Here is a 13,030-nt window from a genome sequence, read left to right as displayed (position 1 = left end):
AGTAAATGAGCGATATGTTTCGTATAAGATCTTGTAAAATATATATTTGGTCTGTTCGCCTTGTTTTCAGTGGGAGCATGAACGCAAATAAAAATGCAGTTGAAAAATTTAGATTTTATCCGAACTGTAGCAAATCTTTCATTCACTGGGGTGAAGCCGCACCTTCTCTATAAAGAGTGTGATTCACAGTTCATGGTCCTTCATAGTATGACCTTTTGTGGAGGGATGGATTAATAGCCCAAAGACCAAACCAAGTTTTTTAACATTCTTATGAGAGAAGACATGTTAGGTCACTACCTTGACGGGTGTTAAAGACAACTCCCAGGTGACAACACGGGAAGGTCAGTATTCACTTGACATGAAAGAAAAGTCCTGACAATGTTAAAGCCAGTCAACGCCTTTGCTTGGTATCTTCCATCTTCCACTTCAACCATTTGTATGTTTTAAGGACCTATGTATATTCGGGAATCTGCACACGAAATGTTGCAGGTAACAGACGACAAATTCAAAAGTTTTATTAAAAATTTGACATTTTTGATTTTACATTTATTTTTTATTTCTAGACATTATTATATTGCATTTTATTTCAGTTGGATTATCATTTTCATAATCTTCTGTAGAATAGTTTATTATTTCCAATAACGATTCGAAATTATTTCTCAATTTTCTGCAATCTGGAAAAAATAAACAAAATAAAAAACTAAATAAATATTATAAATACACAATTTTCACATGTAATTCGAATTATTTCAGTTTAAATTCGAAACATTTCCCTTGTAATTTAAGAATTCCAATTGAATTTCGAATTAATTCATTTTAAATTCGAATTATGTCATTTGTAATTCGAATTATTTCATTTGTAATATTAATTTTTTTCATTTATAATTTGAATTTCAATTGGAATTCTCAAATTACAAGTGAAATGTTTCGAATTTCAAATGAAATAATTAAATTGCAACTGAAATTCTTCGAATTACATGTGAAAATGGTGTAGCTGAGGGTTGCTGTTAACATTTCAGGGCTGTCAATACGGCAAAAATCAGAACATTTTTCAATTTTCGACATTTTGGAAAACATACTGGAAAAATTGACGCATTTCATATTGGAATGTTTTTTAGATTTTATGTCTTTTGTATTTATAGTTCGACACAAAGTATTAATAGCAACCCGAAGTAAAATTGTCAAATTTCGAATATGTTGGTTTATCATCCCAATAGTATTCTCAGTTAGTACTACTCAAAAACACATTTATATAAGGTAGAAGAGACAATCAGCTGTATTTTTACTTTTTTGTAAATTTGGTTTTCAAAATGTAATAGGGTCTACTCATGAAATTTGAAACTTCGAAATTTGCTACGTCCCGGGCCACACTACAGTAATTTCACTGAAATTTTGATATGAAATTATGCGTCTCTAGATCGACGTCCATAGTAGAGTAAAATCATAAAATTGCTGTAGTGGGGAATTGGATTTAAGAACACCTAATTTCATGAAATTTTTTAATGAAATAGTGTGGATCGGGACTACCATAAAATACTTCGTTTCATTTCAAACGTGTAATAAAAAGTTCTGAATGCTTTATAAATACATTTTGATTCAAATTTTTTTCTATTTTAGAGGATTTGCAAAATAAGATTATGTTTTTCCTGAGAAAATTTCTACAACGACCCTATTATTCAATATTTTCTTTGACATTTAATTTTCTATAACAACAATGTTGTTTTTTTGTAAATTTGTTAGTTGTTGTTATTCATGCATCTACCTTCTATAAATTTGCCTTGATACTACACTTACCCACTGTGAAGCCACAAATTTCTATTTTTCGTAAACTGCGAGGAAACCTTTCATGTTGAATCAAATATTGCAGATTATCCTCATCTATGTCAAAATTCAGTTGTAACTCCAATTGAGGATTCAATGAAAACATATCCAACCAAAAACCAAGTATGGGACCGCAGTTTTGAAAACAAACTATTTTAAGACAAGTGACACTGGTGACGACTGCTTGTAAACGTGGACAGGAAGCCGATTCTTGTTGTCGTATTACAAGTTCTCGCAAAAATGGCAGCTCTTGCAAAATACGAATAATATTAAATCCTCCATCAGGCAAAGTAAGTCGAAGTGATAACTTTTTTAGATTTCTCAAATTAAGCAGTGTATCCATTGCCAAATGATTTTCAGGTAATGTCTTCAATGTTAGATTCTCTAAAGCTGAATTCTCCGCAAATGGTAAACGAAACTGATTTAGGTCAAAGCTTCCAATATTCAATGTTTTTATACGAGATGAGATGTGCAACTCTTCAAATTCTTTAACTCGAAAGTTCGTTCTAATGGCAACAAATTCAATTAGTTTCGGATTTGAATTTTCGTGCAAGAATTTTTGTAAATGCTCCAGCAAGACACGCTCACAAGAGATAAGATGAAGTGTGGTAAGATTTGGGGGCAAAATTATATTTGTCTCTTCACTGAATTCAGTGTAGCTTATGGTCAATTTGTGGAGTTGTGTTAAGCCATTGGCCATTTCATTGCAATATTCTTCAATGCATAAAATTGTCAAATTCCGTAAACTGCTTAGCATTGAAGAGAAACTCACATCAATTCCATAGTTATCTGTTTTCAATTGCATTAAAGGAACATGCGATTGCTGAAGCTCTAATTCATTATAATCTGAATCGAATAATATTGTAAATTTCAAATTTATTTTTTCCAAAGGAAGTTTTGTCACAATTTCACAAAAATCCTTAAAATTTATATAATAGAATATGCGTTTTCGTATCAGCAGTACGAATTTTTTCAACTTTTCCAAGCGTAAAATTTCCTTGACCATAGCTCGTGTCATACAGTGATGTTCAGACTCACATTCTAATGCATGTACTTGTAACTCTTCAAGATTCGGAAACATATTGGCCAGTTGCACCATATCATCTATAGTAAAGCGATTTATGTTGAATTTAAGTTTGACTATATTTTTAATGCATTCCATTCGTAGAGGAATCTCCGCAAACAAGACTGAAGACGTCTTACAATTCCACACAGCTCGAAGTGAAAAGTCGTACACATTATTACCATACAATTGAAGAAATGCCTCAAGATCACCGATGTTTCGTATTAAAATGCGATCTGTATCCGTGTCATTCGAAACAATATAGTCTTCATTGTATTTTAGAACCTTTAAATTGTCATAGCTTATTGGCGATATGAATTGCAAGAAGATGCTTCGTAGATTTGCATCGACTTGTGCTAACCTCAGCTGGTCGCCAAAGTTTAGACATTTATAAATATGAATCATCACATCGCAATTGAATGCAATTTTATTGAAACTAGTTGAAGTCATTGTGGGTTTGTTTACGTTTCTCGCATGCACCGATTTCGTCGAACGCCTAAATAGCACTGGTGCGTTGCTTTTCCGACTAGAAAAGCGAGAGAAATGCGGTTAATATTGCTCTGCATTGTAATACAGTGTTGCCAGTATTGGGGAATTTTTCTAGAAAATGGGGACAAGAAAATTTTAAGATTGAGTATTTTATTGGGAGACATCTTACATAGTTGGTTTTTTATTACAATTCCACTCAAAAATAGCATTAGCAATAAAATACAAATACTCCAAACGTCGGTGAAATATGTATATTGCATGTTCTTGTTTCCTCCTCGAAAATAACATGCATCGAACATTTGCATTCTTTTGGAATAAATTGAACTTAAAGCGAGAAAAAATCGTTATGTTTTAATACCCCCCACCATAAAATATTTTGAACTAGAATGAAAAAGTTAGTTTCATTTCCAGTCCACAATTTTTGGTGGAGAAATCGATACCCTCAAAATACCTTAAATATGAAGCATACATGTAACAAAACATGGACCTATATCGGACATTTTTAGTGGAGAAGTGTTGTGACCACTAAGAATCTCAAATGTCAAATTACAGCTAATTTGGTTAAAAATTGTACCTGAAATCCGAAAATCAGGATTTGCCGTTATATAGGTGCTATACCAAATTTGACTTCCCATCTTAAAAGATTATTACACAAAAACTAAAATAATTTCTTGGACCATATTTTGTAAACAGCTAGCCAGATATCAGTGCTAAATTTCTATGCAAGAACAAGCATGATTTAAAGTGTTTTAGTGCTTCATAAACTCAATAAACTTTTTTGTTGAATTATGCCAAACTCGTTTTTTTTTTTTTTTTTTTTTTATCGTTTATTTAAATTCATTCCATATTCTTACGTACTAAAATAAACAATAGTTGAAATATAATATAATATATACAATGGCTCATGTAGAGCACTCGAGTACAATATGTTATAAGTTAAATTCTGTTTTTTATTATAATGTTTTGTTACAAATCATATAGATTTACATGTATGTGATGTATTGTAATGAAAAAGCTAGAAAAAACATTACTTGGATATTTCGAAGGATAAAAAGGTCAAACTATTAGTTATGCCAAACTCGTAGTAAATGGCTGTAACTTTTTGAGTTTTAGAGATATCAGCATGAAAATTGGACACAAGAAAAAATAGAAGTCGTAGAAAAAAATAGAAATTGCTAACTCAGAAAACGTATTTTTTTAGATATGTCACTTTTTAAGTAAATGAGTGAAATGTCAAATTATAGGTACTTCGGTCGCAAAATGTAGCTAAAACCTCCAAAATCCCAAAAATCCGGAGGTATCATTATATGGGGCCTATACAAAAAAGTGGACCTACTTTGACATTTTTTAGTGGAGAAGTGCTGTGACCGCTAACTGTAAAATTACACCTACTTTGGTAAAAAATGTAAGTGACAACCCGAAAATACCCCATATAACGGGGCTACACCAACATATGGAGCAATGCACAGTGGATGCTCCCAGCGACAAAAATAAAAAAATTCATGAGATCGTTTTAAAAATTTAAAAATGCAAATAGCTTCAACACTTTCCAAATTTTTCGAAACTCAATTTATTCTTTCCATTTTTCGCGGTTCTTAAGGAGAAAAAGCCGACTAATTTTGAAGAAAAAATTGTATTTAAAAATGAGAAAAAATGGTTATATTGTAAGCGAATTTATGAAACAAAGGACTATTTTTAATGCCTTACCTTAAGTTGAATCATTTAGTAAATTCCCAGCAAAAATCCTCATTACAAACCTCCTTTCACACCCATTATTTTAACAAGGGCATGTCGCACGAAATATCTGGTTATTTTGTAACCACTGAACAAAGTAGATGGCAACCACTGAAATAAGTAGATACTGAGTAGATTCTGATTACTTATTTCAGTGGTTAGAAAATAACCAGATTTCGCGCGACATGCCCTTGTTCAAATAATGGGTGGGAAATGGTGGGAAAGGGTTGCCATATATTTTGGTTATAATATCGGTCAAAATGAAAATATTTAATATAAGAAGCATTGTGGCGTTTTTTTTATTGGGATAGCGTTTGCAATTTGGTTTTTCAAAATAGTCTGGCTTAATCCCATTGTTGTTGTTTTAATATTTTAAAACAATATTTAATATAGATGTATGGATTTCCTTAAAGTTTAAGTTACTTTCCGAAAAATTCGCACAAATGGCCACTACACCATTTTCAACTGTAATTCAGAAAATACCAGTTGTAATTCAGACATTTTATTTGAAATTCAGATGTTTTATTTGTAATTCAGACATTATATTTGGAATTCAGATATTCCATTTGAAATTCTGAAATTGTATTTGAAATTCGGAACTCGTCAATTTAAATTCAGAAATTCCATTTTAAATTCAGATAATTCATTTAAATTTCAGAAAATTTCAATTGAAATTCATAAATTCCATTTGAAATTCAGATTTTCCACTTTAAATTCAGAGAATATCAATTGAAATTCGGAGTTTCCAGTTTAAATTCAGAAAATATCAGTTGAAATTCAGAATATCCATTTTAAATTCAGAACACGTCAATTGAAATTCAGATATTCCATTTGAAATTCAGAATATTTCAATTGAAATTCAAAAAATTTCATTTACAATTCAGAATATTAATAACAAATTAAAATTAACTTCACATAATTCCTAAAAACATAGTGTCCATAGGATTTTCAGCCTTCGAATGTATGAAGAGCCAAAACACGTGGTGGTAAAAAAACCACATATACTATCAGGAGCAGAAGTCGATGAAATAATGGAATGGGTTGAAGATAACCCGTGTATAACCCTAAAATCAATAAAGGAAAAAATATTCAATACCTTTCAAAAGATAGTCGCGATTTCTACAATTTCGAAACCGATTTCTACAATGGACGAAACCTTTTTTGCAAAAGGAGCCACGGATGGTCTCGCACTGGTACTAGGGCAGTGCAAATTCTCCCAACGTCCAGAGGTCCAAATGTTCATCTCATTGGAGCAATAGGCGCGTGCGGCATAATAAAAATCGATCGACGCCGTGGAGCATTCAGAGGAAACGATGCAAAAGAGTGGGTCCAGTCGGTTTTGTCCAGGTGGGTGGAAATGGGGAACCAATTGTCGGAACTCGTTCTTGTTGTGGCTAACGCTCCATGTCACAATAGATTGGAGGAAATATTTTTGCAATCCCCCGCGTCTCTTTTACGATTAGCGCCTTATTCTCCTCAATTAAACCTAATCGAAATTATATGGCGTAAATATAAACTTATGTTAAAGGGAATTTGGCCATTCCAACCGTGACACCACCAAACATCGGTCAGCAGAGGTTGCAATATTAGGAATCTGTAATAGACGAAGCTTTGTTAACTATTATGTAGTGTCGGCGACTGCAGTCGAGCCATTCAACACTCCTCAACATTCCGCGAAGAAGCCCTATCTCTGGAAGATATACCGGTGGGACGATAGATTATTTTACATTTGTTTTTAACTGTTAATACTATGTATTTATATAGTATATTGATTATATGCGTTGTATTGTCATTGTTATGCATTCTTAATTTTCCACCATTTTATTTACAATCCTATCATCACTTTTGTCGTTCGCTGTTTTTCTTGTTAAATAAAACTCAATATATTATTAAAAATATGTTTAATAGATTATTTTCTGAATTTCAATTGAATATTTCTGAATTTCAATTGATGTACTCTGAATTTCAAATGGAATTTCTGAATTTCAAATGAAAAATCTGAATTTCAATTGACGTGTTCTGAATTTAAAATGGAATATCTGACTTTTAAATGGAATTCCTGAATTTCAAATAGAAATTCCGAATATCAATAGAAAAATTCTGAATATCAAATGGAAATTCCGAATTTCAAATGGAATATCTGAATATCAATTGCAATATTCTGAATTTCAAATGGAAAATCTGAAATTCAAATGAAGTATTCTGAATTTGAAGCGGAATATCTGAATTACAAATATAATGTCTGAATTACAAATAAAACATCTGAATTTCAAATAAAATATCTGAATTACAACTGGTGTTTTCTGAATTACAGTTGAAAATGGTGTAGTACCAAATTGAAGTCTAGCGCCTGTAAATTTGAAAACTGTATAGACTTTTTATGGAAATTTGCGGTTATGACCAAAAGTTTAACAACCTTTTTCAGTTGCTGAATTTATATTTTTTTGGAATATTTTTAAGTAATTTTATTATCCTTTTTTAAATTTGGATTCAATATAATGTTTTTTGTACTTTTAGCGATTTCTATAATCATGGTAACTAAGAGCTGTAATGAAAACTCGCGAAAAAAGATTTGGGGGTATTCACTTTAACAAATAACTTATTTTATTTTGGGACACCCTTATGTTGGACCACACTAAAAAGTGGAGATTTTTCCCCGCATTGAGAACCAAAAATACATTATTACAAGTAATTCTCCGGAAAAATGTGATTAAATCTTATAAAGTACCAAGAAAAGGATGGTGACCCTATATGGAGGCTGTGGTCAAAAGTGGACCGATATGACATTTCTTTATAAGATGGTGTTCTGAAGTCTGAGATCATTATAAGTATATAGTCGCCTAAAATATTTTATTGCCCAAGTAAATAGATATATAAATCATAGGGAAGTAAACCAAATCATTTACCAATACTGACAATTTTTCGTAGGGATGCTTACAATGCAATAATAACTGATAATACCGGATTACAGCAATTTTGGTCGAACAATGTATTGGTAACAGTAAAATACATAAATTCAAGATGATTCGTTTCATGCGAACCACGCGAAATTTTGGACCGAGGACCCCAATATTTTACGTAGAGTGTTTTTAGGCCACTATGACCCATTGATAACAATTTCAGTTCGATATAGCATTTAGAAGTATTTTTGTCACTCCTTCCCATGTAAGTGCCACCACTGGGAATCCCAAATGTCAAATTACAGGAAGTTCGGTCAAAAATGTAGCTATAATTCCCAAAATACCGAAAGTCGGGAGTTGCCGTTATATAAGGGCTATGCATATCAAAACGTGGACATTGCACAATGGTCCCAAATCCAAATTTTCTGGCCAAAACTATTTCAACGTCCATTTTGTATTGAAATTAATTATTATTTATAATAAATGTGTACAGACAGCAATTCTTACGTTTTATCGACCAAAATGACCAAAAACTGCCGAAATTTGTTGAACAGGGTGGTCCCGTTGTGTGGGGTCTAAACCAAAACATTGGCCTATGTTAATAATTTTTGGTACAAAGGATTCATATCTTCCAAGAGGTCAAAATACCAAATTTCAGCCGAATCGGTCTTAAAGTGTCGCTAAAATCCACAAAATATCTAAAATCGGACAGTACTTTTATGTGGGGGCTATGACAAAAAATGGACCTATTTTCAAAAAAATTATACATACTTGTTTTCTACACTCTGAAACCTTTAAATATGAATTTTAAGGAAAATCGGTTGATAGATGTGCGTATTACCGTTCTATTTCAATTGGATACTACGTACAATCACAACAGGTATTTACAAAAAATTCTCCCATCTTAAAATAGAAAAATCCACTTTATTTTAACTGTGGCAAATTTGAGCACGATTTGACTTCTGAATTTATTAGTACAGACCCTCTGCTATCTTTCGAACTCGATTTGGAGGTGGACATATTTGGACATTTTTTTAAAAGTTGAAGTATATTTAAAAAATATTTGTAAAAAATAAATTTTAATATATATAAAAACATTAATTTGTTACGCTAATTTTACAAATTTCATCGTTTTTTTTTTTGTAAATATTATGAAAGTACTCATTAACAGCTTCCCGATTCATAATAACTTTGGTCTCACTTCTGTATATTCATGCAGCGACGCAATACAACAAAAATTGTATATTTTACAGCACAAAGTCTGTTTTATTTTTACATAAAAAAGTGTCAACTTTGGTACGGCGCCAATCAACGAACACTAACGTTATTTACAAAAACTAATTATTTCCAGATGAGTTGATGTGTTTTTTGTTATTCTGTACAAAATAAAAATAAAATTTCGAAACTTCAAAAATAAGGTTTTGGCCAAAAATTTCCTGTGTGAAACCTATGTGCAATGTTAAATCCAGTCAACGCCGTTGCTTGGTATCTTCCATATTCTACTTTACCCATTTGTATGTTTTAAATACCTTTATTCGAGAATCTGGACATACAATGTTACAGGTAGCAGCCGAACAATTCAAAACTTTTATTAAAAAATTTACATCTTTGATTTTACATTTATTTTTTATTTCTAGACATAATTATATTGCATTTTATTTCAGTTGGATTATCATTTTCATCATCTTCTATAGAACAATTTATTATTTCCAATATCGATTCGAAATTATTTCTTAATTTTCTGCAATCTGGAAGAAAAAAACAAAATAAATGTGTGTGTTAGTTTACTCAAAATTTGTACGAATTGTTACTGGATGTTGTTCGTTTACTCTGCAGTACAATGCAAAAGACCTTAGTCGATTACAAGAAGTTACTGGACTTGTACAAATTTGTACAAATTGTTGAGTAAACGAACACACCTAATATTATAACTACACAATTTTCACAACTATTTCATTTTAAATTCGAAACATTTCACTTGTAATTTCAGAATTCCAATTGAATTTCGAATTAATTCATTTTAAATTCGAAACTTCCAATTGAAATTCGAATTATTTCATTTGTAATTCGAATTATTTTATTTCTAATTTTAATTTTTTTTATTTGTAATTAGTATTATTTCATTTGTAATTCGAATTATTTTATTTTTAATTTTAATTTTTTCATTTATAATTTGAATATTTTCAGTTGAAATTACAAATGAAATAATTCGAATTACAAATGAAAAGATTCGAATTTCAATTGGGATTCTCAAATTACATTTGAAATGTTTCGAATTTCAAATGAAATCATTAAATTGCAACTGAAATTCTTCGAATTACATGTGAAAATGGTGTAGCTGAGGGTTGTTGTTAACATTTCGGGGCTGTCATTACGGCAAAAATCAGAACATCCCAGCAAAAATTCTCATTACAAACCTCCTTTCCCACCCATTATTTTAACAAGGGCATGTCGCGCGAAATATCTGGTTATTTTGTAACCACTGAAATAGGTAGATAGTAACCACTGAAATAAGAAGATTCTGACTACTTATTTCAGTGGTTACAAAATAACCAGATATTTCGCGCGACATGCCCTTGTTAAAAGTAATGGGTGGGAAAGGAGGTTTGTAATGAGGATTTTTGCTGGGATTTGTCAATTTTCGACATTTTGAAAAACATGCTGAAAAAATTGACGCATTTCATATTGGAATGTTTTTAAGAAATAAAATTGTCAAATTTCGCATATGTTGTTTTATCATCCCAATAGTATTCTTAGTTAGTACTTACTACTCAAGACAATCAGCTGTATTTTTATTATTATTATTATTTATTTTTTTTTTTTGTTTGTACATTTGGTTTTCAAAATGTGTCTACTTACCCACTGTGAAGCCACAAATTTGTATTTTTCGTAAACTGCGAGGAAACCTTTCATGTTGAATCAAATATTGCAGATTATCCTCATCTATGTCAAAATTCAGTTGTAACTCCAATTGAGGATTCAATGAAAACATATCCAACCAAAAACCAAGTATGGTACCGCAGTTTTGAAAACAAACTATTTTAAGACAAGTGACACTGGTGACGACTGCTTGTAAAGATGGGCAGGAAGCCGATTCTTGTTGTCGTACTATAAGTTCTCGTAAAAATGGCAGCTCTTGCAAAATACGAATAATATTAAATCCTCCATCAGGCAAAGTAAGTCGAAGTGATAACTTTTTTAGATTTCTCAAATTAAGCAGTGTATCCATTGCCAAATGATTTTCAGGTAATGTCTTCAATGTTAGATTCTCTAAAGCTGAATTCTCCGCAAATGGTAAACGAAACTGATTTAGGTCAAAGCTTCCAATATTCAATGTTTTTATGCGAGATGAGATGTGCAACTCTTCAACTTCTTTAACACGAAAATTCGTTCTAATGGCGACAAATTCAATTAGTTTTGGATTTGAATTTTCGTGCAAGAATTGTTGTAAATGTTTAAGCAAGACACGCTCACAAGAGATAAGATGAAGTGTGGTAAGATTTGGTGGCAAAATTATATTTGTCTCTTCACTGAATTCCGTGTAGCTTATTGTCAATTTGTGAAGTTGTCTTAAGCCATTGGCCATTTCATTGCAATATTCTTCAATGCTTAAAATTGTCAAATTCCGTAAACTGCTTAGCATTGAAGAGAAACTCACATCGATTCCATAGTTATCTGTTTTCAATTGCATTAAAGGAACATGTGATTGTTGGAGCTCTAATTCATTATAATCTGAATCGAATAATATTGTAAATTTCAAATTTATTTTGTCCAAAGGAAGTTTTGTCACAATTTCACAAAAATCCTTAAAATTTATATAATAGAATATGCGTTTTCGTATCAGCAGTACGAGTTTTTTCAACTTTTCCAAGCGTAAAATTTCCTTGACCATAGCTCGTGTCATACAGTAATGTTCAGACTCACATTCTGATGTATGTACTTGTAACTCTTCAAGATTCGGAAACATATTGGCCAGTTGCACCATATCAACTGTGGTAAAGCGATTTATGTTGAATTTAAGTTTGACTATATTTTTAAAGCATTCCATTGGTAGAGGAATCTCCGCAAACAAGACTGAAAACGTCTTACAATTCCACGCAGCCCGAAGTGAAAAGTCGTACACATTATTACCATACAATTGAAGAAATGCCTCAAGATCTCCGAAGTTTCGTATTAAAATGCGATCTGTATCTGTGTCATTCGAAACAATATAGTCTTCATTGTATTTTATAACCTTTAACTTGTCATAATTTATTGGCGATATGTATTGCAAGAAAATGTTTCGTAGATTTGCATCGACTTGTGCTAACCTTAGCTGGTCGCCAAAGTTTAGACATTTATAAATATGAATCATCACATCGCAATTGAATGCAATTTTATTGAAACTAGTTGAAGTCATTGTGGTTTTGCTTACGTTTCTCGCCTGCACCGATTTCGTCGAACGTTTATGTAGCACTGGTGCGTTGCTTTTCCGACTAGAAAAGCGAGAGAACTGCGGCTAAGATTGCTCTGCATTGTAATACAGTGTTGCCAATATTGGGAACTTTTTCTAGAAAATAGGGACAAGCAATTTTTAAGATTGAGGATTTTATTGGAAGACATCTAACATAGATGGGTTCTTTATTGGCAAAAATAGCATTCTTAATAAAATACAAATACACCAAACGTCGGTGAAATATATTGCATGTTCTTGTTTTCTCCTCGAGAATAACATGCATCGAACATTGCCATTATTTTGGTACAAATTAAACTTAAAGCGAGAAAAAATCTTTATGTTTTTATATCCCCCACCATAAAATATTTTGAACTAAAATGAAAAAGTTAGTTTCATTTTCTGTCCACGATTTTTGGTGGAGAAATCGATACCCTTAAAATACCTTAAATATGGGGCATACATATATTGAACATTTTTAGTGGAGAAGTGTTGTGACCACTAAGAACCTTAAATGTCAAATTACAGTAAATTTGGTAAAAAAAAATTAGCTGAAATCCTCAAAATACTGAAATTCGAAAATCAGGAGGT

The 13,030-nt window shown here is 31.6% G+C and overlaps 2 protein-coding genes across 2 annotated transcripts; both read right to left on the bottom strand.

The window, feature by feature from the left end:
- Positions 1–531: 531 nt before the first annotated feature.
- LOC141400572 (uncharacterized) lies at positions 532–3,406 on the bottom strand. Its single transcript, XM_073979805.1, has 2 exons — positions 1,795–3,406; positions 532–674 (listed from the first exon to the last, which is right to left on the bottom strand). Exons 1-2 carry the CDS (start codon positions 3,332–3,334, stop codon positions 547–549), a joined length of 1,668 nt encoding a protein of 555 aa, XP_073835906.1. The 5' UTR covers positions 3,335–3,406; the 3' UTR covers positions 532–546.
- A 6,158-nt stretch (positions 3,407–9,564) lies between these two features.
- Positions 9,565–12,489, bottom strand: LOC141401103 (uncharacterized). Its single transcript, XM_073980949.1, has 2 exons — positions 10,867–12,489; positions 9,565–9,755 (listed from the first exon to the last, which is right to left on the bottom strand). Exons 1-2 carry the CDS (start codon positions 12,404–12,406, stop codon positions 9,628–9,630), a joined length of 1,668 nt encoding a protein of 555 aa, XP_073837050.1. The 5' UTR covers positions 12,407–12,489; the 3' UTR covers positions 9,565–9,627.
- Between the last annotated feature and the right edge of the window lie 541 nt (positions 12,490–13,030).

Source organism: Musca autumnalis, unplaced genomic scaffold (genome assembly GCF_047663935.1).
Source record: "Musca autumnalis isolate F117 unplaced genomic scaffold, ASM4766393v1 scaffold_4, whole genome shotgun sequence".
Taxonomy (NCBI): domain Eukaryota; kingdom Metazoa; phylum Arthropoda; class Insecta; order Diptera; family Muscidae; genus Musca; species Musca autumnalis.
The sequence above is the reverse complement of the archived record's forward strand: the minus strand, read 5'-3'. Positions and strand labels throughout refer to the sequence as shown.

Excerpts from the sequence above, each read along its gene's own strand:
- LOC141400572 (XM_073979805.1), bottom strand. The coding sequence starts at position 3,334 with ATGACTTCAACTAGTTTCAATAAAATTGCATTCAATTGCGATGTGATG. Across the intron at positions 675-1,794 it reads AATTTGTGGCTTCACAGTGG|ATTGCAGAAAATTGAGAAAT; the intron begins GTAAGTGTAGTA and ends TATTTTTTCCAG.
- LOC141401103 (XM_073980949.1), bottom strand. The coding sequence starts at position 12,406 with ATGACTTCAACTAGTTTCAATAAAATTGCATTCAATTGCGATGTGATG. Across the intron at positions 9,756-10,866 it reads AATTTGTGGCTTCACAGTGG|ATTGCAGAAAATTAAGAAAT; the intron begins GTAAGTAGACAC and ends TTTTTCTTCCAG.